Source organism: Cryptosporidium bovis, assembly GCF_009768925.1.
Source record: "Cryptosporidium bovis isolate 45015 chromosome Unknown contig_18, whole genome shotgun sequence".
NCBI lineage: Eukaryota > Apicomplexa > Conoidasida > Eucoccidiorida > Cryptosporidiidae > Cryptosporidium > Cryptosporidium bovis.
Window position 1 is genome coordinate 66,565 of NW_027125013.1, and position 23,977 is coordinate 90,541.

Here is a 23,977-nt window from a genome sequence, read left to right on the forward strand (position 1 = left end):
ATCACAACTTTCCCTCTTCTTTCATTTATAACATCAGTTTAAATTAATTAGATTGTTGGTATTACCACTTAAACATAAGATAATATTGTTATACTTAACAGGACTGATAAAACAAATCCCAAAACTTATCACTCTCTTGATTCTCAAATTCAAAATAGATACCATTAATATTTTTTAATGTTATAAATGACATATTATTTATAAATAGTAATACAAGATCGAGAATTCCAAGCTTGTGGTTTTTGCTAAAGCGCACGCTTCTATCCGAATAACTTAAAACCAAATCCCTAATATCATTGTCAGATGTTTCATGATTACTAATTATTTCTTTTGCTTGGTTGAAAAAAATAGTGTTTGAACCCAACCAAAAGTAAATAGTAAACTCATTTTCTACACCTGAAACAACGCCAGGAGACGGTAATCTTCCGTTACATCTCTCAGAGGCAATAACAAGTGGGCAGACTGACTCTGGAAGAAGATCATCCGAGTCAAAATATTTGAGTGATTCACTTTTTTCAGAAAAGTAATCAGGATACCTGTACAATAATATGTTATTGTTATTAATCAATGTGTTTGACGATAATTTATTCAATTTACCATAATCTTGGTTGTCTTCATTCACAAACTTTAAAGAAAGTAATTTGTTTTCAGATATATTTAGCTTTGGAATAAACACTTTGGAAGTGTTAATACCTCCTGAATTAATGCCAACTGGTTTTGGATTAAGTGTTGGCTTATTTTGAAGTATAATATCGTTATTTTCTGAAACTAAATGACCAGTACCAGTAATATCAAAGCTGTCATTTTCATCTGTGTTTAGTGTTTTATATTGATTTATAGAAAGGTTATGCGATTTGAACTCAAATTCGGTTCTTTTTTTGTCGTTATTTTTGTCATTGGAACCAAAATCAGTTTCTTCTTTTTCAAACTCATTATCTGATGAGTCGCGTAGAGGATATACAACGTCATCAAAATAGTTTGAATTGAGTGAGGATGAAGAGGATGGAAGTGATGAAAACGACGATTCTACAGTAACAAGAGAATCTAATTTAGAATCATTACCTTCAACTTCATTATTTACTATTTCACTTTCATCAATTTCTGAATTAACAACCGACTTTGTCATACTTTTTATTGAAGGAGACGAAAAACTGCGCTGTAATGCTAATCCCATTCCACCACTACAACTACTTGGATAATAGTAACCATTGCCGTTGTCATCATTACTCTGACTATTTGGAAATAGTATATTTATAAAATCATCGCTTTCGTTATTTTCCATGAAGTATTCTAGTATCATTAATGAAGAACTAACATTTGTTATATTTTCTATATTTAAATTATTCTCATCTCTTAATGCTCCTAATATTAAATCCACACGGATATCCAAATTTTCAAGCTCAATGGAATTTTTTATTCCCATTTCTATAAATAATATTTGCCTACAAAAACGCAATGCACCCATTATACATTCTCTTAACATTTCTTTTCTTACTTGTCTACCGATCCAAATCCATATTTTTTCTCTTTGATTACTGCATTCTTTTTCTAATAAAGTTTGCCTTAATAAATATATTTTACCTGAATCCGGAAAAAAGTGCTGACTTCCATCACTTTTCCAATTAATTAAACATGCTGGAACATTATTTAATATAAAATATAGCTTTGTAGAAACAATAATATATTCCCTCTCCAGAAATAAAACCGAATTACCGATATTTTTATCACCATTTTCTGAATTACATTTTCTTTTATCTATATCTTCAAGTTTAACTCCATTCGAAATATTTAATGCTTTTTGGAAAAGCAATAACTGATAGGTAAATCCTATATTTGGACTTGATGTACTCCTACATAATCTTACATATTCAGATACATCATTAAAAGTTCTTTTCTCCTTCCACATTAAATAACCTATTACTATACTTGATGACCTGGATACTCCTTCTTGACAATGCACCAATATTTTATTATTATTATTGCCATTATTTTGATTAAATTTTTCCTCCATCCATTCAATACTATCATAAAGTACACCTTCTATACTTTCTTGTGGGTTATCTTGAATAAAATAGGTTTTGTACTCGATTTTATCACCAAACAAATTCATACATGTATCACCCGATACATTAATAACGTGACTTATTCCATATTCTTCCAATATTTTAATATCATTTGCAATATAATATCCTCCCAAATAAAGCTTGTCTTTAATTATCTCGCTGCATATCTTTCTGTATTTTTTTATGACATCCAGACGTTCATTTGTTAGCATTTTTTTCCTATTTATTTGACTAAACTATATATTAGTTTTTGATGTAACAATTAATTTATTGTTTTTGCATAAATAAAAATAAGTATCCCATTATACTGTTATTTGGAATCTATTTTTACGTGAAATCCTCTGTTCTATTATAAACTCCCTTAGAATATAACTATTCAAAAATAAGGTTTATTTATTTACTGAATAAAATTTGACAGGTTATTTAAATTTTAGTGTTTAGATAAATGTCACCAAACATACATTTGTATATATATATATATATATATATATATATGTATATATATGCATATATATATACATATATGTACATTATATAAACATATATTTCGTATTTTTTTCACATTTGAGTTCCCCTATGCTCTAATGTTTTGAGACTCTCCACTCAGTCGACCAAAAAATCAAATAAATAACAGTTTTTATTATAAATTGTAATTAAAACTTTACTATTTCCCTTATTCTCTTTGTAATTTATAACTCTTAATAATAAAATACAAGTTAACCTGATTGTTTTATTCGCGATATAACTATTATTGAAAGAAACGTGCATAAAAAAATAAGAATTTAAATAATTGGTAATATGACAAATAAATCTATATTTTATTTATTTCTTTATTGTTCCCACTCCTTTATTGCTTTCAACATTACATGCAAATACATGTACATGTATTGTTTTTTCCTCTTAATTCAGCGGGAACCTCATGTTTACACTAAAATGCGAGCTAACCCTTAAAATTAATAATTCTGGCATATGAAAATTAGAAAATGGCGGTAAAAGCGGATCTCCTATAATTAGTTCTGGGGCTATAAAAAGGAAGCTCCCAGACTTCACTTATTAACCTCTGAGAAATAAATGGTATTTAAAATTTATTTGAGAATGGACTGCTAAAAATTGTGGATATATAGGATAACTTTTTGAATGAATCATGATATTTATGTAAGAAATGACTTAAATGGAACGTTACCATATTAACGCTTTTTTTTCTATTCTCTTACATTTTTATACTTAAATTACATATATATCTTTATTAATATTTTTTTTGTTTGTTTTTTATTTGAATTCAATCTCTTTAAATTTGGTAGACATTCCAAAAATAATTGAAAAATAAAAAAATAAATGGTGTAAATAAGTTATACATCTTCAACACAAAAAATAAATATGGACAAAAACAAAGGTAAGGAAGGAAAAACCACGAGTAATGAAAAGAAATACAACAGAATTAACCAAGAAAAAATGACTGAAAGTAGTGTACAAGAAAAAACTAAATGCACGGCAGAGCTTAGTGAGATAGAATATTTTGTGAGCAAGGACAAAAAGCGTTTAAAAATAAAAACGGAAGAGCTTGTTGTATTAGAAAGTCTCATTTTAAATGGTGAATATTCGGAATGTATAGATAAACTGATGGTGCACTATAATAATGGCAATTTATTTGAAGATTATTTGTCAGATTTAATTCCGGATAAAATAGAATATAAATACAATAACAAAATATTATTTGATTCCTCTGAAAATCATCTTTATGATATTTCTGGAATAATTATTTTAGGGTTGATAATTCATTGTTACATTTGCAAAAATGATTCTCTTGGAGCTTTTCACATTATAAAAAAGTTCGAAAGAACTTGTTTTGTTTCAGATAGCAACGAATTTGAGCAAAATATTAGTTCAGGTGATCAAAACGATAAAAATGAAAATGACAATTTTAAGGATGTGAAAAATAATGAACTAATAAATAGTTTTATATCGTTTTGTAATTGTTTTTCTCTTGATATTATTACGGAGGAATTACTATTAAAAGAGAAAACGGATGAAAATTTAAAGTATTGTAAACATATATTTAAACTTGCTGAAATATTTTATTTCTTTAGAATTCAACTCTTATTTTGGAAATTAACAATGTATAAGTCATATAAGATTCCAAGCATCTCACTATTTCAACCAAACAATGATAATAATACAGGAAATAACCAAAATAGTTCAACTTCAAAATGTACCAGCTCTATAAATGGCAATGAAAATATAAAAATAGAAGATTATTGCGTCTTCTATGATCAGTCAATTGACGAGTTGTATTTATTAATTAATGAAATAGGAAATATACTAAATATTGTAAAAAGTAAAATAACATCACTTGATGAAATAGACACGGAAAGCTATAAAGTAAGAGGAAATGAAAAATACGAAGAAACATTGAACAATGACATCCGCTCAATTAATGACTTAAATTATGATTCCATATTTAAAAATTGGACATTTAAATATAAAGTGATATTACTTATACTAGTAGAAGCTTTGACATTAAAAGATTACTATCAAGAGGCAATTAGTATCATAAAAGATTCAATTGAAAATTACTTTCCAGAGTATAATATTTCACTTTTATCTATGATCGTAAGAGTATCTTTGCAACATGGAAACTTTAGACTTGCAAACGAAATAATAAATAAAATGGAAGAAAGCATCCAGGATCCGAGGCACAATAGTAACGTAAACATAGCTCATTATAGATTTACTCTTGGTCTTCTCAATATGGCTCAAGACGATCCCGTAACTGCTTCACTTAACTTTAACACATCAGCTGCCCTTTACAAAGAGATGGCAAATAGTCTAAGCAAGGACTATTTACTTCCATGTTGTGTCTCCTTAAATAATCTTTCTGTTGCCTCGTTTTATTCAAGTAAGCTAACAAATTCAGTTTCTATACTAGAAAATCAAATATATAATCAAAACAACTTTTTTTTAAAATCCCAAAAACTTTTTACGACTAACTTTAAAAATCTTAAAACTCTCTATCAATTTTCCCCAGAAAGGGATAGGTTAATTAACGAACTTAACACAGTTTCTAAAAATGCTCTCAAGTACACTATTGTTATTGATTATTAAGTATTTGTTTTTTCACATGGACTTAACCTGCTTTTGAGATAAAACTAATTAATTTTTTCAGTTTGTTACACCTTCAAACCCAATCAATTTCCCTACTTTTTATATGGTCTTCTCTCGTCTTTTGGTTAAAAACATTTGTTATTCTTTCCATCCTAAACCACTCTTTGTTATAGTACTTCATTAAGTCAGTCTTTATTCTCCTCCATTTTTCTACTTGAGGGTATAAATAACTTATGAACTTATCATCCGTAGTAATATCCATTCCCGATAATATGTACTCTTTCCTATTTCAACTTTAACTAATTGCTAACTTGATAATTATTGATATAGTATTCCTTCAACAATCTTTATCCTCTCTCAAGTATTTGCTTATTTTTATCTTTACAATTAAATAAATATTTTATTTGATATTTTTATTTATTTCCGCATGCATGCGGATTAATTATTGCAAATAAGACAAGAAAAAAACCCGCCCTTGACATTATATTTTCACCCCCTTTCTTAAAAACACATGGAAACGACCATAATTAAAGAAACCCTTATCAATATTGAAAATGAAGTAAATAATAATATTCCAAATTCAGTATGTACACAGAATTTGCACTAACAAAACATATATTTTGTAGTTTGTAAGTTCGTGAGTTTCTTTTTCTCTAAATGAACAAAAATGGTACACTGAAATACCACACACAAACATAAATAATGGGTAAACATGATTTTCCAAAGGTAGAGAGATTTTTGATCGTAGAATAATGCAATTACATTAATAATTGTGCATCAAATTATCCAATCGCAATATTAAGAAAGAAAATGTATTTTCTTCCGCCTGATATTTTGCCAATTATATCGCTTTTTTAATACGAAACGGTAGGCGGGAAATGCCCAACTTATATTTTTTATAAAGGGAAATAAAAATACCCTTGGGAATATTAAAATCTCACTATATAAACAGCGACTAGTGGGAAAATTGACAATATAATTTGGGAACTTTTTTTTAACAAACGGAAATCCATTTAATAAATTTGAGACGTAGTAATAAGATTATCAACTAAATACTGCAGTTAATTTATTGAATAAACAATAAAGAAACATATATAAATATACATATAGACGATTGAGCATTGGATCTTTTACTTATTTTTTCTTGTATTAAAGTTTAAGTACTTGATGATTTACATAGTTGGTAAACTCTAACAAATAAATAGTGTTTGAATTTATAGAATGAACGGAAAAATATTAAATAATCTAAAAAACAATACAGAGAGAGAGGAAATAAAAAGAAAACTATATCTCGAATTTGAGTTATTTAAAGTATCGAATCTCTACAATGAAAACGACTTAATTAAGTCATTATCATGTGTTGCATCGTCATTAATATCGATTTCTGGATTGAAGGAAGAGATCCAAATATATCACAGAAAGAACATATTGATGTTTATAGCAGTTATATTCGGTTTGTTCGGTTCAGTCATATTTAAATTTCCGGAAAACAAATCAAAGATACTATTTTGTGTTATTGGTTTTTTCATTACGATGTTTGGAACTGTTTTGGTTGATACTTACTCACCATTTCCCGGACATTCTAGTTCTTATACCATCCCATCTGACAAGAACGAAAATCATTCAAATTTTTCACCCAAAAATATATGGAACTACAATAAAAATGCTTCATATATTACTATAAAGCTTGACCGCCCCACAAATAATATTGAATTCACTATTCAAAAAGATGATCTTAAGGTGGCACAAACAACATATATTGGAAAACTATTTGCTTCAGATGGGTATATTAATACTGATTTAGTTTTTGATGTCATAAGCAAACTCATTATTGAATTACACTGTAATTCAAACAAAAAGAAAAATTAGCTATTTTTAATTGATTTTTGAAAGTAAGATGATAAAATAACTTTGTTTCCGTTGTTTTGTCTTCTTTTTATATTTTTAATGCTTTTTTCTCCCTTTTTACAACTAAATGGAAAAAATATTGACTTTTTTGTAAAGATTTGATCGGGACGAAACACTTAACTTTCAAGTCATAGTAATTATATATAAAAATTTAAAATATAGTTAATTAGAATAATATTGATGGATACTAGAAAAATAAAATAACAAGTTGCACTATTCATATTGTAAAGGTCAGCTTAAGACATTTGCCTTGTAATTTTTTCGACCGTAATAAAAACGGGTGATATGGCGCCAATTCCACTTTGGTCATCTCAAAAAAAATATTTAATGCGTTGAAAAAACAATAATGAATTTGATAAAATAAATGATTCACAGACAGATATTTCTTAAAGATGCAAGAACTATCTAGATATTCAAAAGAAATATCTAAAATAAGAGGTATGTTCGTTATATAATTCTTTTTAACCTTATTTTTTGGTGTTGACTATCTACTAGCATTTAAGTGGGGAGTATGCATGTATGATTTACTTATGTGTAGTTGCTTCATAATACTTGAGAACACCAAATAACAATAAAAGGTGCAATTGAATTTAAAAATTTTTGATAATAACTAACAAATAATTATTTTGTTGGGTATTAATTTTTTTCAGAGTCAATAAGCTACTCATTATTGGAAAGTAAGATAGAAACAAAAACAAATCAAAGGAGAAAAAAGAAGGAAAATGACAAAACTGAAAAAAGTATTGATATTAGTAATGTCTCAGAATCGTTTGCAACACTAATAGAGTTGGAAGACCCTGCAGGTATGTTATTTTTAGTATTGAAGTTTGTAGAAAAAAATTAAATCAAATGTACACTGTAAATTATTTTTTTATAAACTAATTAAATAATAAATTAATTAATTAACTAATTAACTAATTGTTTAACTACTAGAATTGGATGTTATATTTAATGGTAAAAAGGATAAGTTTAGAAAGCAGATATTGGGTTTAATTAATGATGATAAGGAAGAAGTTAAAACAAAAATTAGGGGTGAAAAGGCCAATTTAAGTAGGAGTATAAGACTAGATACAAATTCTCGTCTAGGTTTAAACACATATATTTATTCAGATGGTAGAGAGTGGACACCAGCAAACCCGAGTTTAATGTGGAGGAAAGGAAAAGATACGGAAAACACAACAACATTGCCGTCTTCGATAGCAAATCAAAGAGCATTAATGAACGATCCAGGAATGATAAGAGAATTGGAAAATGAATTACAACCGGTGAAAAATTCAATAAAACTTTCCTCTACAGGTGAAAAGTTATATGATATTAATGTAGGTGAATTGATAAAGGCAAAAGAGGTGTGGAAAGATGAACCATTAAAACATATAACCAAGGTGAAGTGCCTGGAGAGTGACTTAACCGTAAATTCTTCATCAAAAAAGAATAAGGAAAATGTGAATCCAATTTATGAAGAATCAAAAGTACCTACTACGGAGTTAGTTACGCTAGAGGAATTTGGTGGAATAAAATTACCAGTTAGAACTGTTGCAAATATGATTAAACATGCCTCTGAGAAGGTAGAGAGGACGATCGCTGAAAAAGAAGGGTCATTGGAGATGAAGCTCTTAAATTTGGTTGATCCAATGCACTTTAAAGAGAAACACGAAAATAAATCAAGAAAAGACATATTGAATGACAATAACGCAAGACAAGAAGAATTTGATCAAAAGGAAATTAAAAAGATATTATTCGGTGATTTTATAGATAAAAAAGCAGAAGAAATTCATATGAATGATATCAGATGGTTAAGAATGATAAATACAAATTTCGAAAAACACTTGGGAATAAAGTTATCAGAGAGAGTATCATTGGAGAATTTTGGAGATGGTTCAGTCAAAGATAAAAATAGTAAAAGTGGTAAGATGAGTAGTAAGGAGTTTTCTGAATTAAGAAAACAGTTTGGATGGGAAACAAAAGATGTTAGTGATCAAACAAATAACGAAGTTGAATATGATATTTATGGTGAAACAGTGAATAAAAAGGCCATTTCTGATGAATCAATAGTAAAGCGTTTAATACAGAATACAACACTGTATCCGTGTTTTGATGAGGTACTTTTTGAGAATTCATTTAGAATTCATCCAGAAAAGAGGTTAAATAGTGTTACATTAATAACAGACCACTTAGATGCAACTTCAATTCCAGATTCTGGTGATTTATTGATAAGTATCCATAAAAGACAGTACACACCACCATTAGCTGAAAACTTTCCGAAGGGTTTGCCGTCACAAGTACAGGATCCAAGAATAATATGGCAAAAAGAATTTTTAGAAATACCGTATGATGTGACCGCAGATTTGATTAGGAAAATTCAAACGGGTTCATGGGATGAAATTGCAAATGATGTAGCTAAAAGTAGTTACGGATCTATTCAAATAAAGTCAGTGGAGTCAATAGCAAGTATCAAAAAACTGCTTTTAAATGAGCTAAGTTATAATACAATGTACAGTGTTGATGAGCCTTTTGATGTTTCACCACCAAAATTAAGCAAGGTCGAAAGAGAGCAAGTGAATAAAGGAATAGGCACCAAACCACAGTTACTTAATAATAAATTAGTATTAACACCAAAAAATAATATTCTATCTCGGTATAATAAAACAATTGAGTCTAGTTTATTGTCAAATCCAATAAATGGTATATTAGGCGGAGGTAGTTCATTGGTTAAGGAAAATAAGAATACAATAATTGATAAGGAATCGACGGAAAAAATTAGAAATAATGTTTCAGTGCTAACATCTATTCCAGATTCTGAACTTTATGAGATAGCACTTTGGAATAGATATGAATTTCCCCATGAAGACTCAAATAAAGGTACAATTAGGAAATTTAAATTAAACAAAGTGTTTGATGGTGAGCCATTAACAAGACAAAAGATTATCGAGATGTCTTGTTCGTGGGATGAGATGTTGGAAAAACAATCTTCGGAGAGGAAAGAGGGATTGCAGCTATTAAAGAATTTTCAAGTTGAAAACGATGTTAATAATGACCCTGTTGCAAATCTTTCCAATATAACAAAAGAATGTTATAATTCAATGAATAAAAAAGATATTAAAAAAATAATCGATACCATAGAGGAGCATTCAGATTCAATTGATTTAACGAATAAGTTTAATATTTCAGGTCAAGATTCGAAAAAAGTTGCAGTGGGACAGGTGTTAGGTACAGGCATTGGTGGAGCTGGAGGGGGAATTAAAGGAATAAGTAATTTATTGATAAGTGGAATGAAAAACTTCTCAGGAGCAACTTTGAATAATAGAGTTATGAGCCCACCAAGTAATCTTGTTTTTGATGAGGGCGATAGGGATTCACTTAAGGCAAATAATGCACAAAATAACATTTTTAGAAGAATAAAACAATCACAGAAATCTAATAATAGAGGAAATAGAGATTTTGGAAATAATGATGATTATGATGAAGACGAATATAGTTCTGTTGTTGATGAGTACTCCGAGGAATTTGAAGACTTATCAACAGATAATGAAGAAGATTACAGTTTATTATGTGGGCCTATAAATGTACAAGAATGGGAACCAACAAATTTAATGATGACAAAGAGTTTATTCAAATCTATGAATAGCGTATTTGTAACTTTATCTTCTGTATTATTTAAAGACAGAAAAGCCAAATACAGAGTGGAAGTTTATGAATTATCTGAACATGGAATAGTTGTCTGGATGGGTAGGGATCCAACAGGTGTTAAAGAAAAATTTGCAAACTGTTGTGGTAGTGAAAGAGGAAAATTAAGAGTAAAGGGAGGAATTTACATAACCCCAGAAACAGTCATATCACCTATTGAACCATGTACTGAAATACCTGGTAATTTTTCATTTAGTGTGACAGGAGTTAGTCTATCACAATTGTTATCTAAAGGAATGGTAACGAAACAATTGGAATTTGTTAAAAAATACATTTCAGAAAAAAAGAGTCGAATATCAAATAATAAGAGTGAGGATGATGAAGGTAATAAAAATGACTCAATAGTAAATGGTAATAATAACTTATATTATAACAGAGCAGGAATAACATCAAACAATCACCTAGATGAAAATAGTATTCTGGGAAACCAAAGGCATTGTTATGGTATAAATATAGATATAAATAGCTACGAAAATATTCTTGATAAAAATAAGGAAAGAAAGAAGATTAATGATTGCGATATATTGGAGTTGATACCTATTTTGAACAGTAAATTTATACCTGGAGTAAATACCATCTTAGTTTCAACTAAAGATCCGTTTTTGAGGGGTATATTACCGTTATCTATAAAAGGATTGCAAAATGTAACAATAAAATTTAGTTTAAGAAGAAATAGATTATTGCTTTGGAGATCAATTAAATGCCAAATATGGAGAATACAATACATTGATTTGTCTCTAAAAAATTGTTATTTACCCTCAAAAAAAATACTATCATTTATAACTAATTCATATTCAAAAGTTAGCTCAAATAATTCATTTGATATGAGTGGTATTAGATTTCAAGAAAATATATTTCTTCATTGCATAAATGTAGCTTTGTCCAGAAGGGATCCAAAAGAAATTATATTTAGGGGTTGCTATATGGGTGACGATGGATTCTCAAAAATATTCCCATTATTAAAACATTCAAAGTCTTTGGGAAAATTAGACTTAGGAATGAACAATTTAACAGCTCGTTCTCTCCCGTTAATACTTGAAGTAGTTAAAAATTCGAATTGTAAGAAATTGTGGCTCGACTTTAATAACATAGGCCCAAATAAGACAAAGAAGGAGTTTGCCTTGTTTATTAAACACATATTATTTTCGACAAGCATTGAAAACATAAATCTCTCAAGAAACAAAATCAATGGAAGGTGTATTGATTTTCTAGACACCATAATAGATAACTCAATTCTTAAGAACAAAAATTTAGAAACATTAAGTTGGTGCTCAAACGGTAATACTCAGCCTGAAATCGAAACATTGCTTTTGGCTATCCAACCATGCTGCACCAAACTTTCAAAAGTCTATTTGGGAGGGAATCCTATTGAAAGAATTGATGCATTCAGGAGAAGATTTCACCCCATACATATCAATATGGAAGATACTTCTAGTCACTATTTAATGAAAACAAGTGTCAAGAAGGATAATGATACCAACTCAAATAATTATTCTAGATAAATGCAATTAATAGTCAAATCTAAAGTTTCTATTGTTATCTCTAACATATAAATCATGCTGAACCTAAACTCTGAAGTCACATTAAAATTATTTCAAAATTTAATAGTAGTTAGATGCGCCTCAAGTGGCGATAAAAAGTTCTATTATTAGATTGTTGTTATATTCGGTATTAATTAAATTAATATTAAATATCCTATTTACACAGGTGCAATCAAATCTATTTATTATGCACCCCTCATTTTTTTAAATGAAATTGCATGAATCTACCCGCCATTTGGCTTCCCCACTTACCCGCGGACTCCTTCTCTTATTTTGTTGGATGCAATTAAAGTGAATAATGAGCGCTTTTTTTAGTGGTAGATTATATTTAGAGTTTTTAGTGACAGTAAAGTTTTTCATATTAAAAGAAAATTAGAGTTTATTTTTGTTTTACATGAATATTTAAATGTATTGAAGATATACTCCAAACAATTGGACACATATCATTACATAACAGATTGTTTTTTTGAATCTATATACAAGTCATTTCAATATTTAAATATATAGGAATACAAATCTTTTTATCAATTATAATTTAATTTTTCATATAAGAAGAGATTAACCTAATAATTACAACAACATACATTTTCATTCCCTTACAAGGGATACCAAGTATTGTTTTTTTATTACTAATTAATGATATTATTTCTTATATAACAAAAGGAATATTTAGAACAATTTTCAATAATTAGACAGGTATCATAATGAAATATCATTTTTTGAAGTTAACATTAGCAACTTTGGCATTTATTCAGATTTTTCTAAATTTTGTGTCTGGTGTTGAATTTCGGGATGCTAAATTAAACAACATCGATAATGGCGATATTAATTTAACAGCGGACATACCATTGAATAATAAGAACGATAATGAGCACATTATTAATCAAAATTTACAGCTAACAACTCCTTCTCCCTCATTAATTAGATATACTAGTGAAATTGAAAATCATGATTTAGACAGTGAAAATCTGAATCTAGTTAAACAACTTAGCCATGAAGATGTTTACAATTTTACTAGAGAAGACTCTGTTATACTTTTTTACGTACCATGGTGTATGTTCTGTCGTGAAATAATTCCAGAATTTAACAAAGCTGCACAGATTTTGAAAGATAAAAAAATTAAGTTTGGTAAAATAGATGCTAATGAACACAGGCAAATTGTTTTAATGGAACAAATAATTAAATTCCCAACAATAAAAGTATATTCTGAAGGAATCGGACATTATTATAATGGACTATCTAATGCTGTATCAATTACTAATTTTATTAATACCGAATTTGATCGTGATTTATCAATTTTAGATGTTGAATCTCTTAAGTTATTTACCAGTACTGACAAAAGTTCTATTAAAATGATAGCAATAATTAATGAAACACTGACAAATTCAACAAATACCGTCTCAGTTTCATATTCTAAAATATCGCGTAAATATCATAATATATTTTTTGCTCATACATTTTCAAACAATACTGATATTGTTAAATATATTTTGTCCAGAAACAATAACTCAAAACTTGTAAATAATGAATCAAATCTGAATAGTTTACTTGCAATAATTACACCTTGGAACGATAATTCTGAATTATTCGACATAGATAATACTGAAATTAATGGTAATAATTTTGAACAAGGCGTAATATTACTCGACAATATAGATTTTAACAATTATGATCTCTTGGAAAATTTAGTTCATAAATATCAATTTCCACTAATTATAGATTTCAATCCCTTTATTGCCCAAAAATTATTTTCAGTGAATAAACCTATTGCTTTTTTATTTATAAATAAGGATACACCAAATTATGATTTATTCATGAAAAGATATAGAAATTTAGCCATTCAATTTAGAGGTGATATTATATTTGTTAGAAGTGGAAATTCTCTTCCTCATGAAAAAAGAATTAGTCAAGTTCTCGTTAATGATGAAAACGAATTCCCAGTTATATCAATTATTAGAGTACCTGAAGAAAATAATGACAATAAAAATATATTATTACCACCTAATATGCCTCAAATGAAACAATCCCAAACTCCATTAATTTATAAGTATCATATTTATGGCCAACAACTTTTACAAAATTCAAATATTGAACATTTTATTAATGAATTTATTTCAGGAAGAATCGAACCTTACTATAAAAGTGAGGAACCACCTTCCGAAGAAGACAACACAGGAGCTGTTAGAATTGTTGTTTCGAAGACGTTTAAAAAAGAAGTTATTGATAATGATTTAGATGTGTTTATAGTGTTTTTTGCACCTTGGTGTGGACACTGTAGAAAACTTGAACCAGATTTCCATTCTCTCGCATTAAGACTTCAAGGTTTAAGTGACAAATTAAGAATAGCAAAGATTGATGGTTCTCAAAATGATGTTCCAAACATACAAATATTTGGTTTTCCAACGTTATTACTTTTCAGATCTGGTCAGAAAGACCAACCAATGTTTTATGGAGGTGACAGAACAATTGTTGAGATGATTCAATGGCTTTCTGAAAACATTGCACATAAATTTGATCCTCAAGTTTATCTTAATCCTGAAACTGCATTTGAAGATGATGATCTTGATATGGCTTTATCTCATGAATTATAATGTGATTTTTATTTTTACTTTATTTATTTAATACTAATATAAAATAAAGAGTGTTTAGTTACATTAATTTACTTATTTTGTGTATTTAAATTTTGTTCATTAAATGCATTATTATTGATTTGATTACGATACATCATTGTACTTCTAAGTATTTGTTTTCCCAATTTGTGTATATTTGTTTGCTGTTTATTAAATGAATTACCACTATTGTTTTTTGAAGAACAATAGTTGTAGATTGTATTAAATGTAGGCAAACAACCCGAATGTATCCTAGAACATCCAATACTGGTGTAAGTGAGTTTGTTGTTATTTAAACATTTAAAACATTTGCATGTTGGAATAAATGTTTTAACTTCGTCCTCTTCATGTTGTATTTGCACATTTTCATCCAATATTTTATTTAAGTATAATCTTGTTATACATCTCCAAGAACCCTCCAATTTCGAAAATATATTATTTAAAAAGAATGAATGTGATAAACATGATGCTGCTGATATTCTTTTCGACGGACTTTTATCAAGTAATCTTCCAAATAAATCTAAAGCATCGTCAAACCAATCAAGTTCACCTATATTATATTTACTCAAAACATGACTTTTTAATTGTTTTTCCAGTTTTGCAAAGTCAAATTTTATTATTTTTTCATTTGCGTCACAATGTATTTGATGATTGCATTCAATTAACCTCTTTCCTGTAATAAGCTCATAAAAAATTGTACCAATTGACCACATATCTACTTTTTCATCATACTCATTATTAGTATAAACCTCTGGAGCCGTTGCAAAGCAAGTGCAACAATGACCTTTGAGTTTTCCATTTACTGGTATTCCTGAATTGCCTAGGTCGCATATTTTCATTTGTGAATTACATACTTCAATATCTTTGATAACATCAGTCAACATTAAATTTGCTGTTTTTAAATCCCTATGAACAACTCCTTTCAAATGCATTTGATTCACTCCAACTAATAGTGTATACATTAAATTCCTAACAGCATTTATTGGAAGACCATTTTTGTATTTAAATCTCAGTAATTGACGAATAGTTCCACCATGAAATAATTCCATTATCAAATATTCTCTATTGTCTGTTCTATTTTGAAACCAATCTAATTTCCTAACTACATATTCACTTTTGCATTTGTCTAAATAATCCGCTTCTCGCGATAAAGAACCCGAAACCTCTGATTTAACAGCAACAAACTCAAAAGTTTCTCTATTTATACCTAGAAAAACCTCTCCATTCCCTCCTTTACCGAGTGAAGCCTCTGGAATTATTATGTAACTCTTACTAATGTCATTATTTTTCCTACTATTGAAATCACCTATTTGCTGCATATTATTAATTAAATTCTCAAATTTTGTATTTTGATCATTTTCTTTGTTAATATTAATTTTACATGCTTGTATTTCTGTATTAAATCTTATTTCGTCCCCAAATATTTCCGAAACATCTTGAGATTTTAATATAAATGCAATATTACATTCATTTGGCTGTGATGTCATTACTCTTAATTTTGTTCCAGATGAGACAACAATTATGTCAGGAAATAATGGAATTGGCAAATAAGACCCTGTTATACAATCTTTATAGTAATACTTGCATGGTTCGTTTAAATTATTCTCGCTTTTTCTTGTTATTCTAAATTCACGATCTTCATTTTTAATCCATAGATCAAAACTACTAGTAATACAGGCAGGTGGGTCTGGGTATGAAATATCAACATCAGTTATTCCATCCTCAGGGCCAATTCTGTATCTTACATTTGATTTTAATGTATGAATTTGAATTATTGGTGAAACCTGCAGAAGGAAATATAAATTTTCGGTTTTTTTCAATAAAGATGCCATTAATTCATTCAATTAAATTATTGCCAAAAAAATATCATCTTAATATTGTTTATCCTTTTTTTGTATAGATTATTTATACTATTATTTAAATTATTGCCACTAGTCCTAAAAATTTACCATTCAAAAATGAAATTAGCGTATTTTTCTCGATTTTTTTGCTTTGCTTTTGTTATATTTTAATTAAATAATACCAATGTAACTTTTTACTTTATTTGAGAATAACTGTAGGAAATATAATATTGAAAAACAGTAATTTCAAAACATTTAAAAGAAATATATATATTCTACTTCCTACAATAATGTCCTCATTATTTATGGTTAATGTTATGGTATTTATTATTTATATTGGACTCATTTATCATTTTTTTGTAATACGCACACAACACGTGTCATTTATTGCATGCACTTTTTGCAATACCGTCGTGGCAGCAATTCCACATTGGCATTACCGGTACTGAATTATTATTTGCATATGTCCACATGAATTATAAAAAAATATTATTAAAAATGGAAGCACACAATTGTGAAGGTGATACTGGTAACTATAAGTAGAGAATAACTATATGTGAGCTTAGTGAATTATTTCAAGCAATGCAAAATAAATGAATTTGGTGGCCTAGCAAAATGAAAAAAAAAGTTACCATTTTGGACAGGGAAGGTTCTTTTAGATTGAGAGTTTGTACTGCAAACGAAATAAAAAAATAACAAGTTCAAACAGTTAAATTCATAGTTTAAAAAAATTTAAATAGGATGATGGAGTATTTAATCTTACGATATATCATTAAAAATGCCATACATATTTAGGAAATGTGGGGAGCACTGGTGGGGTAAGGAATTTAGATGCTATAAGATACATATTTTTGTTAGGCGGAAAATATTTTTGTGAAATATAAAAATAAAAGATCAAGGAAAATCGAAATACAAGATTTTTTACAAACTGTTTGGTAATTCAGTATATTGAGGAAAGAATACATAAAACTAATATTGAAATGTTATTCAAATGGAGTTAAGTAAGGGATCTAGTCGTTATGGGGCAGAGTACACTGCAAATGAATTAGCAATTGCAGCTCAAAGAAGGGATAAGAACACATTGCACAATATTATTCAACAACTAATAGAAACAGGAAATATAGAAATATTGAATGAGTCAAGTGCACTTCATTGGTCGGTGTATTATCGTTGGGATGATGTGGCAATTAATTTGATTAATCTGGGTTGTGATCCATTTACAGGTGATATTAATGGAGATACGGCAATTCATTATTGTGTGAAATCAGGAAACTTTTCAATGTTAAAGTACTTTCACGAAAAATATGGAAGTAGAATTTTCTACGTAAAAAATAGAAATAATTTTGGTCTTATGTTAACTGCGGCTTCTGAAACTTCAGAGGGTAAGATACATGAAGTACTTAGAATAATGGAATGGCTTTATTTAAAAGGTTATTCATTAGAAGAACAAGATATATTGGGTCAGACACCTCTTTTTTGGTCAGCAAAAAGAGGTAATTTTCCAGTTATACAATGGTTAATAAGTCATGGTGCGAACTCAGGTCATAGGGATCACAAAGGTAACACATTACTTCATGCAGCATGTTCAGCTGATATAGATGATGAAACTGTGAATTTTTTGTGTGATTTAGGTTTGATACATTTGTACCCATTTACAAATTATGAGAGTCAAATGATAGGTAACACCGTTTTTCAAATATGCTGGACTAGAAGAAATTATTGGTTGGCAATGGTACTTACTTTTTGGTATTACCATAACAAAATATTTGGAAAAATAGCGTTTTTAAAAAATCCATATGCAATTTACTATTGGTTTATTTCTGTTTTAAATTTTGTTGTGGCCTGTATAATGGTTAGTACCATGAAATTATATAGTGAATATTTGGATAATGTTGAATCAAATTGTACTTATCTGTGGTTTTTACTATTTACAATATCACAAATGTTTTGGTTGTTATCAAACGTGGGTAATACGAACTATGTTAAGTATCCAATATATCAAAAATTAATTCCAAGATTGCAACATGACAAAATGCTAATATTGGAATCATATGGTTTATATTTACCATTATTGACTACTCAATCACAAAGAATGAGTAGAAGTTCGAGTATATATAAATTAATGCAAAAAGAAAATGAACAGGTAATATTAAACAACAACTTAATTGAATTGAATAGAATGGCTTTTTATGGTGAAAATATGGATATTAATTACTATAAAGAGTGTTATAACAATCATATATTAAGACAAGTAGAATTGTCAAATGAAGTAATAGCTTTAATGCCATTTGTATCTAAAGAGAGACAGTCTTATCATACAAAGTTATATTTGGATATAATTGAGGGCAAACCAATAAATACTTCATCACCAATAACACCGAAAATATGCGTAACTTGTAGAATTGAAAGACCATTTAGGGCTCATCATTGTTCTGATTGTGGTTATTGTGTACAAAGATTTGACCATCATTGTGTTTGGATAGACTCGTGTGTTGGATATGGTAATCAAAGGTCATTTTTTTTATTTTTGTCATTTTTAATGGCGTCATTTATATGGTATTATTATTTACTCAGACACTACTGTTCACAGAGATTTCAGTTTTCTGCATCAATGAAAAAAGTATCTGCATCGGAATTAAATGGACCAGGCAACAATGGTGGTTTCGGTAGCAATAATTGGTTTTCACTACGAACAGGGGATTTGTTTTTTGGAGGTAATGAAATAAAAGACATTAGTTTTCATGAGAAAATATACTACTTTGTTACTTCAGATCCATGGTTTGCCTTGATTGTGTTTAACAGCTTGGCAAATATTCCATGGATGGTATTCGTATTGTACCTACTTGTAAGACACGTCAAATCTATATTAACCAACGTTACTTTTTATGAATATTATAAAAAACCTGAATCAATAAAAAAGAGATTTTCAGGGAATAGTATGGAAGGATTTTGTTACGATATGAGTGGAAGAACATTTAATTCTTGTATAAGGAGTATAATAGCGTACTTCATGAAAAATAATTCATTTGATAGTGCTGACTTTTTTTCAAATGTAAGACAACATGAAAAAATAGTGGGTAGCACTGTTGAAACAAATTCTATGTTTGAAAACAATAATGTACCTTATTACAATATATCGCACAACAACAATATCCAATTAATGGGAAATAACGTTCACATCGGTGCAGATTATAATATTGGTAATAATGAAATGAACATATATCAAGGAAGTATTAAAAATGACGTTAACGGTTCTATATATAATAGTAATCAGTATGTAAATCCCGTTATGACACCGAATATGGGATCAAATTATTACCAAGTAAATCAATATGGTGTTAATTAATTTGAATAACAATAAATTGAAGTGTTAATGAAAACAATCACAATTTTTTTGCCAAATTTTAATAAGGCCATGCAAAGAGTTACTGGTTTAGATATTATCATCGAAGTAAATTATGTTTATTATCTTGTTCAGTACTGCGTATTTATTTTCACAGGCGGGGCAAAAAGTTGTAGAAGTCAATTTTTACAAAACAAAATATAAAGATAATTCCAATTTAGGTATTGGTTTTGGAGTGAAGAATAAAAGTAAAAGAGGTTAAATATATAATAGTTAGTGGGATACAAGGCAATTGTCATATGTGCATTCTTTTATAAATTAATCTATTATTGTAATGTTAATGAATAAAAAAGAAAATGCGTTTAGAAAACAAACAAAGAAAAGACAAGATGAAAAAGAGGACAACAATGCAGATGAGGAAAATGATATTGTATCAAAGTTGGATAATTATAAGATAGAAAGTTTTGATAGTATATTGCTGAGTTGGGATTTCTTTGAGGATATAAAGGAAGAAGAGTTTGGAGTAGAAAAGGATAAAGAAAAGGGTTTGGTATATTCATATAATATAAATGGAGAGAAATGTGAAGTGAGGAATAACCCTGGAGTATTTAGTGGAATATTGGACTATATGAGTTATTTTTTTCCTTTGTTTTTATTAGAATGTCAGCAATCAATACAAAGATCAAAACAAATAGAAATGAGTGAATTTGAACCTTTTGCTTTGTTGGAAATAAGGAATAAAGTAGTTGCAAATGAAGATTTAAAATTTTATACATTAAGATTCGAGAGACAAAAAGTGACCGATGATTCAGTTTATTATTCACCACAAGATTTAGTATTGATAGTATTTGATTTTGAAGTTGATTTGAAAGGTAGTAATTTTAGTTTAGAATCTCCAGGAAATATTGAATTAAGTCATGTATTAGGTGTTGTTCAGAGTTCAAGTTCTAATGGAAGGTTGTCTGTTAATGTTTTGAATCCAAGTTATTACTTGGAAGCAAAAAATCCTGGTAAAAGTATACCAACAATGTGTAATTCAAAGAGGGTAGAAAAAAGATTACTGGGTTTTAAGGAGTCTCTGGATGGTTTAATAAATTCGAATGAGAATGATGAAAGAATATGGAGGATATCAAGGATTACTTCCTTTGCAACTAATTACAGAGAATTGAGTGGTTTATTCTCTTTAAAAGATTTGCCTTTAAAAAAGGCTATTTTATCTAAAAAGTCAGAAAAAACTGAAAATATAGACTATATGAAGATTCCAACTGTTTTGGAAAAAAGATTGGAGAGTATTTATAACCCATCTCAAATGGAAGCGTTGAGAGAGTGTTTAAAATATAATGGAATAAGTCTGATACAAGGCCCTCCAGGTACCGGAAAAACAACCACAATTATTGGAATAATAAGTGCTCTTTTATCTTCAAATATAGATCATTTAAATAAGACGGATAATAACAAAGAGGATACAACTTATAAAAAGAGAAAAACAAATGAGCATAATTATAATGGTTTAGAAACAGATGTAAGTGATAGAGGTGGTTTACCACAATTAATTAAAGCAAAACCTTGGTGTTATGGTCCAGATTTTGTTCCATGGTATGATACGGAAATGCGAGACTTGGTACCTTGCCACAAAAATGATATTGAAGTAAATAAATTAGTTTTAGATATGAGAAATCACAAAACTGGTCCAAGAAAGCTATTGATTTGTGCTCCTTCAAATGCGGCTATAGATGCAATAGTCAGAAAGTTGATTTATAATCAAAACACCGGTGAGGGTGGAATATTAGATAGTATGGGTAATTATTATTCTCCAGTATTGGTAAGAGCAGGCCCAAACTTCCACCCGGATTTAAACGAATACAGTTTAGAGTACAAACTTCAACAGAGATTGGAGAGAAATGGTTATGATATTAGAACTTGTAAACAAGAAATTAGGCAGCAAACTCAGTTGAAGATATTGCAAGAATCACAAATAACATGTGCAACGCTGTCAGTATGTGGAAGCAAAGAACTTACGTCAATATTGAGTCAAGCTAAAGGTTATAATAATGAAATACCAAAAGTAAGCTCTTTTTTATATAATAATAATAATGTTGATAATTCATCTATAAGTGGTATTGGATCAACATACGGCACTCTTTCTGGAGATACATCTATTAATACAAGTAATAATGGTGTTGGTATAAATAATGGTCAGCAATTATTATTTGATACGGTAATAATAGACGAAGCATCTCAGGGAGTAGAATTATCTACGTTAATACCATTAAGATTGGGTTGTAAAAGACTTATATTAGTAGGTGATCCTAAACAATTGCCCGCAACGGTGCTTTCAAGAAAAGCAATAGAACACAAATATGATATATCATTGTTTCAAAGACTGCAAATGAGTGGGTTTCCAGTTGTAATGTTGGGAGTTCAATATAGAATGCATCCAGACATATCAGCTTTTCCCTCAAAACATTTTTATGATGGTGAATTAATGGATTACGAAGGTATAGTAAAAACGAGAAAACCAATAATACCTTGGGAAGGAATTCCAATATTTAAGCCGCTTACGTTTTTCTCGGTTAATTCTGAAGAAGATCAGGGAAAGTCCATATCAAATCCTATAGAAGCAGAATTCGTTTGTCAGATATTAGAGCTTTTGGGGCTCATATTGCACGAATATCATATTAGACAAACAGGTGAGAATTCAAAAGAATCAGGAATTTCTAATGAGGCATCTGTTTTACCCAATTTATGCAATAAATCTCCATCCGAATTAGGTTTTCGCTCGATTGGAGACTCACATTTAAATAGACCGTGGTATGAACGTATAGCTGTAATATCACCTTATAATGAACAAGTTAAATTAATAAAGGACAAAATAAGAGAAAAATTTAATCTAGGTCAGGATACAGTTTGTCCGATAGACGTATCTACAGTAGATGGATTTCAAGGACAAGAAAAGGACTATATCATTTTTTCTGTTGTTAGGTCGCAGTATGTGGAAGATGATAATGTAGATAATAATGTTAGAAAAACAAACGCAGGTTTTATAGCTGATAAAAGGCGTATTAATGTTGCATTAACCAGAGCAAAGTATAATCTTTGGATAGTAGGCAATAGCAGATACTTATTGGGAAATCCAGAGTGGAAGAGTTTGTGGAATTACTCTTGCAAGAACAACTGTCAATTTTCTGTTGATTTCAAGAGATTTGGAGCAATGAATAATTATCTGAAATATTGGTTGTTTACTTATTTACAAAGAAAGGAGGACATGAGAAATACGTTAAGAAATTATGTTCCAGATTTCATTAATTCATTGACCATAGATTGTTCTGTTTTTGAAAAAAATTGTGAGGACTCGGTAAATATTGAACAAAAATCAAGAATAGATTCTTCTTACTTCGGTAAATTAAAGGAAAAAACACCAGGATACGAATCAAAGCACAAAAAAAGGCACAAACTACTTAATAAAAGCAAAAGTTTATCAAGTTTACAAGAATATATTGGAGATGACAAGAAAGATCAGACAGTGCACTTTAAAGATATCAATTTAGAGATATACTACGATATGAATGAATACGACTTGACAAATAGTTTTGAGAACAAGTACAATCGGGACGAGAATAACGAATTAAGTGATTAATGAGTTAATATAATTTAGAGTAGATTATACTTATTTATATTTGAAAACAACATATATATAACTATTTATAGTTAAATTAATTTGCATAAAATTATGTGTATTTTTGTAATTAATTTCTGAATTTAATGAACCTTAAATGCAAAAGTAGTCATTTTGTATAAATTGTTTGTGGCAAAAAGGAATGAGTATATTGCATTTTATCGCTTATTATATTTCGTTTCAAAGCATTGTTGTTAGGTTTGAATTTAA

General features: G+C 28.8%; 8 protein-coding genes across 8 annotated transcripts; 6 read left to right on the forward strand and 2 right to left on the reverse strand.

Moving 5' to 3' along the window:
- Positions 1-94: 94 nt before the first annotated feature.
- On the reverse strand, positions 95-2,275 carry FG379_000894 (uncharacterized protein; the record flags this gene model as incomplete). Its single annotated transcript, XM_067326304.1, has 1 exon — positions 95-2,275. The coding sequence occupies one exon, from the start codon at positions 2,273-2,275 to the stop codon at positions 95-97; it is 2,181 nt and encodes a 726-aa protein (XP_067184512.1).
- Positions 2,276-3,440: 1,165 nt separating this feature from the next.
- FG379_000896 (uncharacterized protein) lies at positions 3,441-5,165 on the forward strand (the record flags this gene model as incomplete). The annotated part of the gene is made up of 1 exon (XM_067326306.1): positions 3,441-5,165. The coding sequence occupies one exon, from the start codon at positions 3,441-3,443 to the stop codon at positions 5,163-5,165; it is 1,725 nt and encodes a 574-aa protein (XP_067184514.1).
- A 1,221-nt stretch (positions 5,166-6,386) lies between these two features.
- FG379_000897 (uncharacterized protein) lies at positions 6,387-7,034 on the forward strand (the record flags this gene model as incomplete). The annotated part of the gene is made up of 1 exon (XM_067326307.1): positions 6,387-7,034. The coding sequence occupies one exon, from the start codon at positions 6,387-6,389 to the stop codon at positions 7,032-7,034; it is 648 nt and encodes a 215-aa protein (XP_067184515.1).
- Positions 7,035-7,465: 431 nt separating this feature from the next.
- Positions 7,466-12,259, forward strand: FG379_000898 (uncharacterized protein; the record flags this gene model as incomplete). Its single annotated transcript, XM_067326308.1, has 3 exons — positions 7,466-7,511; positions 7,724-7,876; positions 8,007-12,259. The coding sequence occupies 3 exons, from the start codon at positions 7,466-7,468 to the stop codon at positions 12,257-12,259; spliced, it is 4,452 nt and encodes a 1,483-aa protein (XP_067184516.1).
- Positions 12,260-13,002: 743 nt separating this feature from the next.
- Positions 13,003-14,889, forward strand: FG379_000899 (uncharacterized protein; the record flags this gene model as incomplete). Its single annotated transcript, XM_067326309.1, has 1 exon — positions 13,003-14,889. The coding sequence occupies one exon, from the start codon at positions 13,003-13,005 to the stop codon at positions 14,887-14,889; it is 1,887 nt and encodes a 628-aa protein (XP_067184517.1).
- A 68-nt stretch (positions 14,890-14,957) lies between these two features.
- On the reverse strand, positions 14,958-16,739 carry FG379_000900 (protein kinase; the record flags this gene model as incomplete). The annotated part of the gene is made up of 1 exon (XM_067326310.1): positions 14,958-16,739. One exon carries the CDS (start codon positions 16,737-16,739, stop codon positions 14,958-14,960), a length of 1,782 nt encoding a protein of 593 aa, XP_067184518.1.
- Positions 16,740-17,739: 1,000 nt separating this feature from the next.
- FG379_000901 (binding protein) lies at positions 17,740-20,094 on the forward strand (the record flags this gene model as incomplete). Its single annotated transcript, XM_067326311.1, has 1 exon — positions 17,740-20,094. One exon carries the CDS (start codon positions 17,740-17,742, stop codon positions 20,092-20,094), a length of 2,355 nt encoding a protein of 784 aa, XP_067184519.1.
- A 337-nt stretch (positions 20,095-20,431) lies between these two features.
- Positions 20,432-23,728, forward strand: FG379_000902 (uncharacterized protein; the record flags this gene model as incomplete). Its single annotated transcript, XM_067326312.1, has 1 exon — positions 20,432-23,728. One exon carries the CDS (start codon positions 20,432-20,434, stop codon positions 23,726-23,728), a length of 3,297 nt encoding a protein of 1,098 aa, XP_067184520.1.
- Positions 23,729-23,977: the final 249 nt, after the last annotated feature.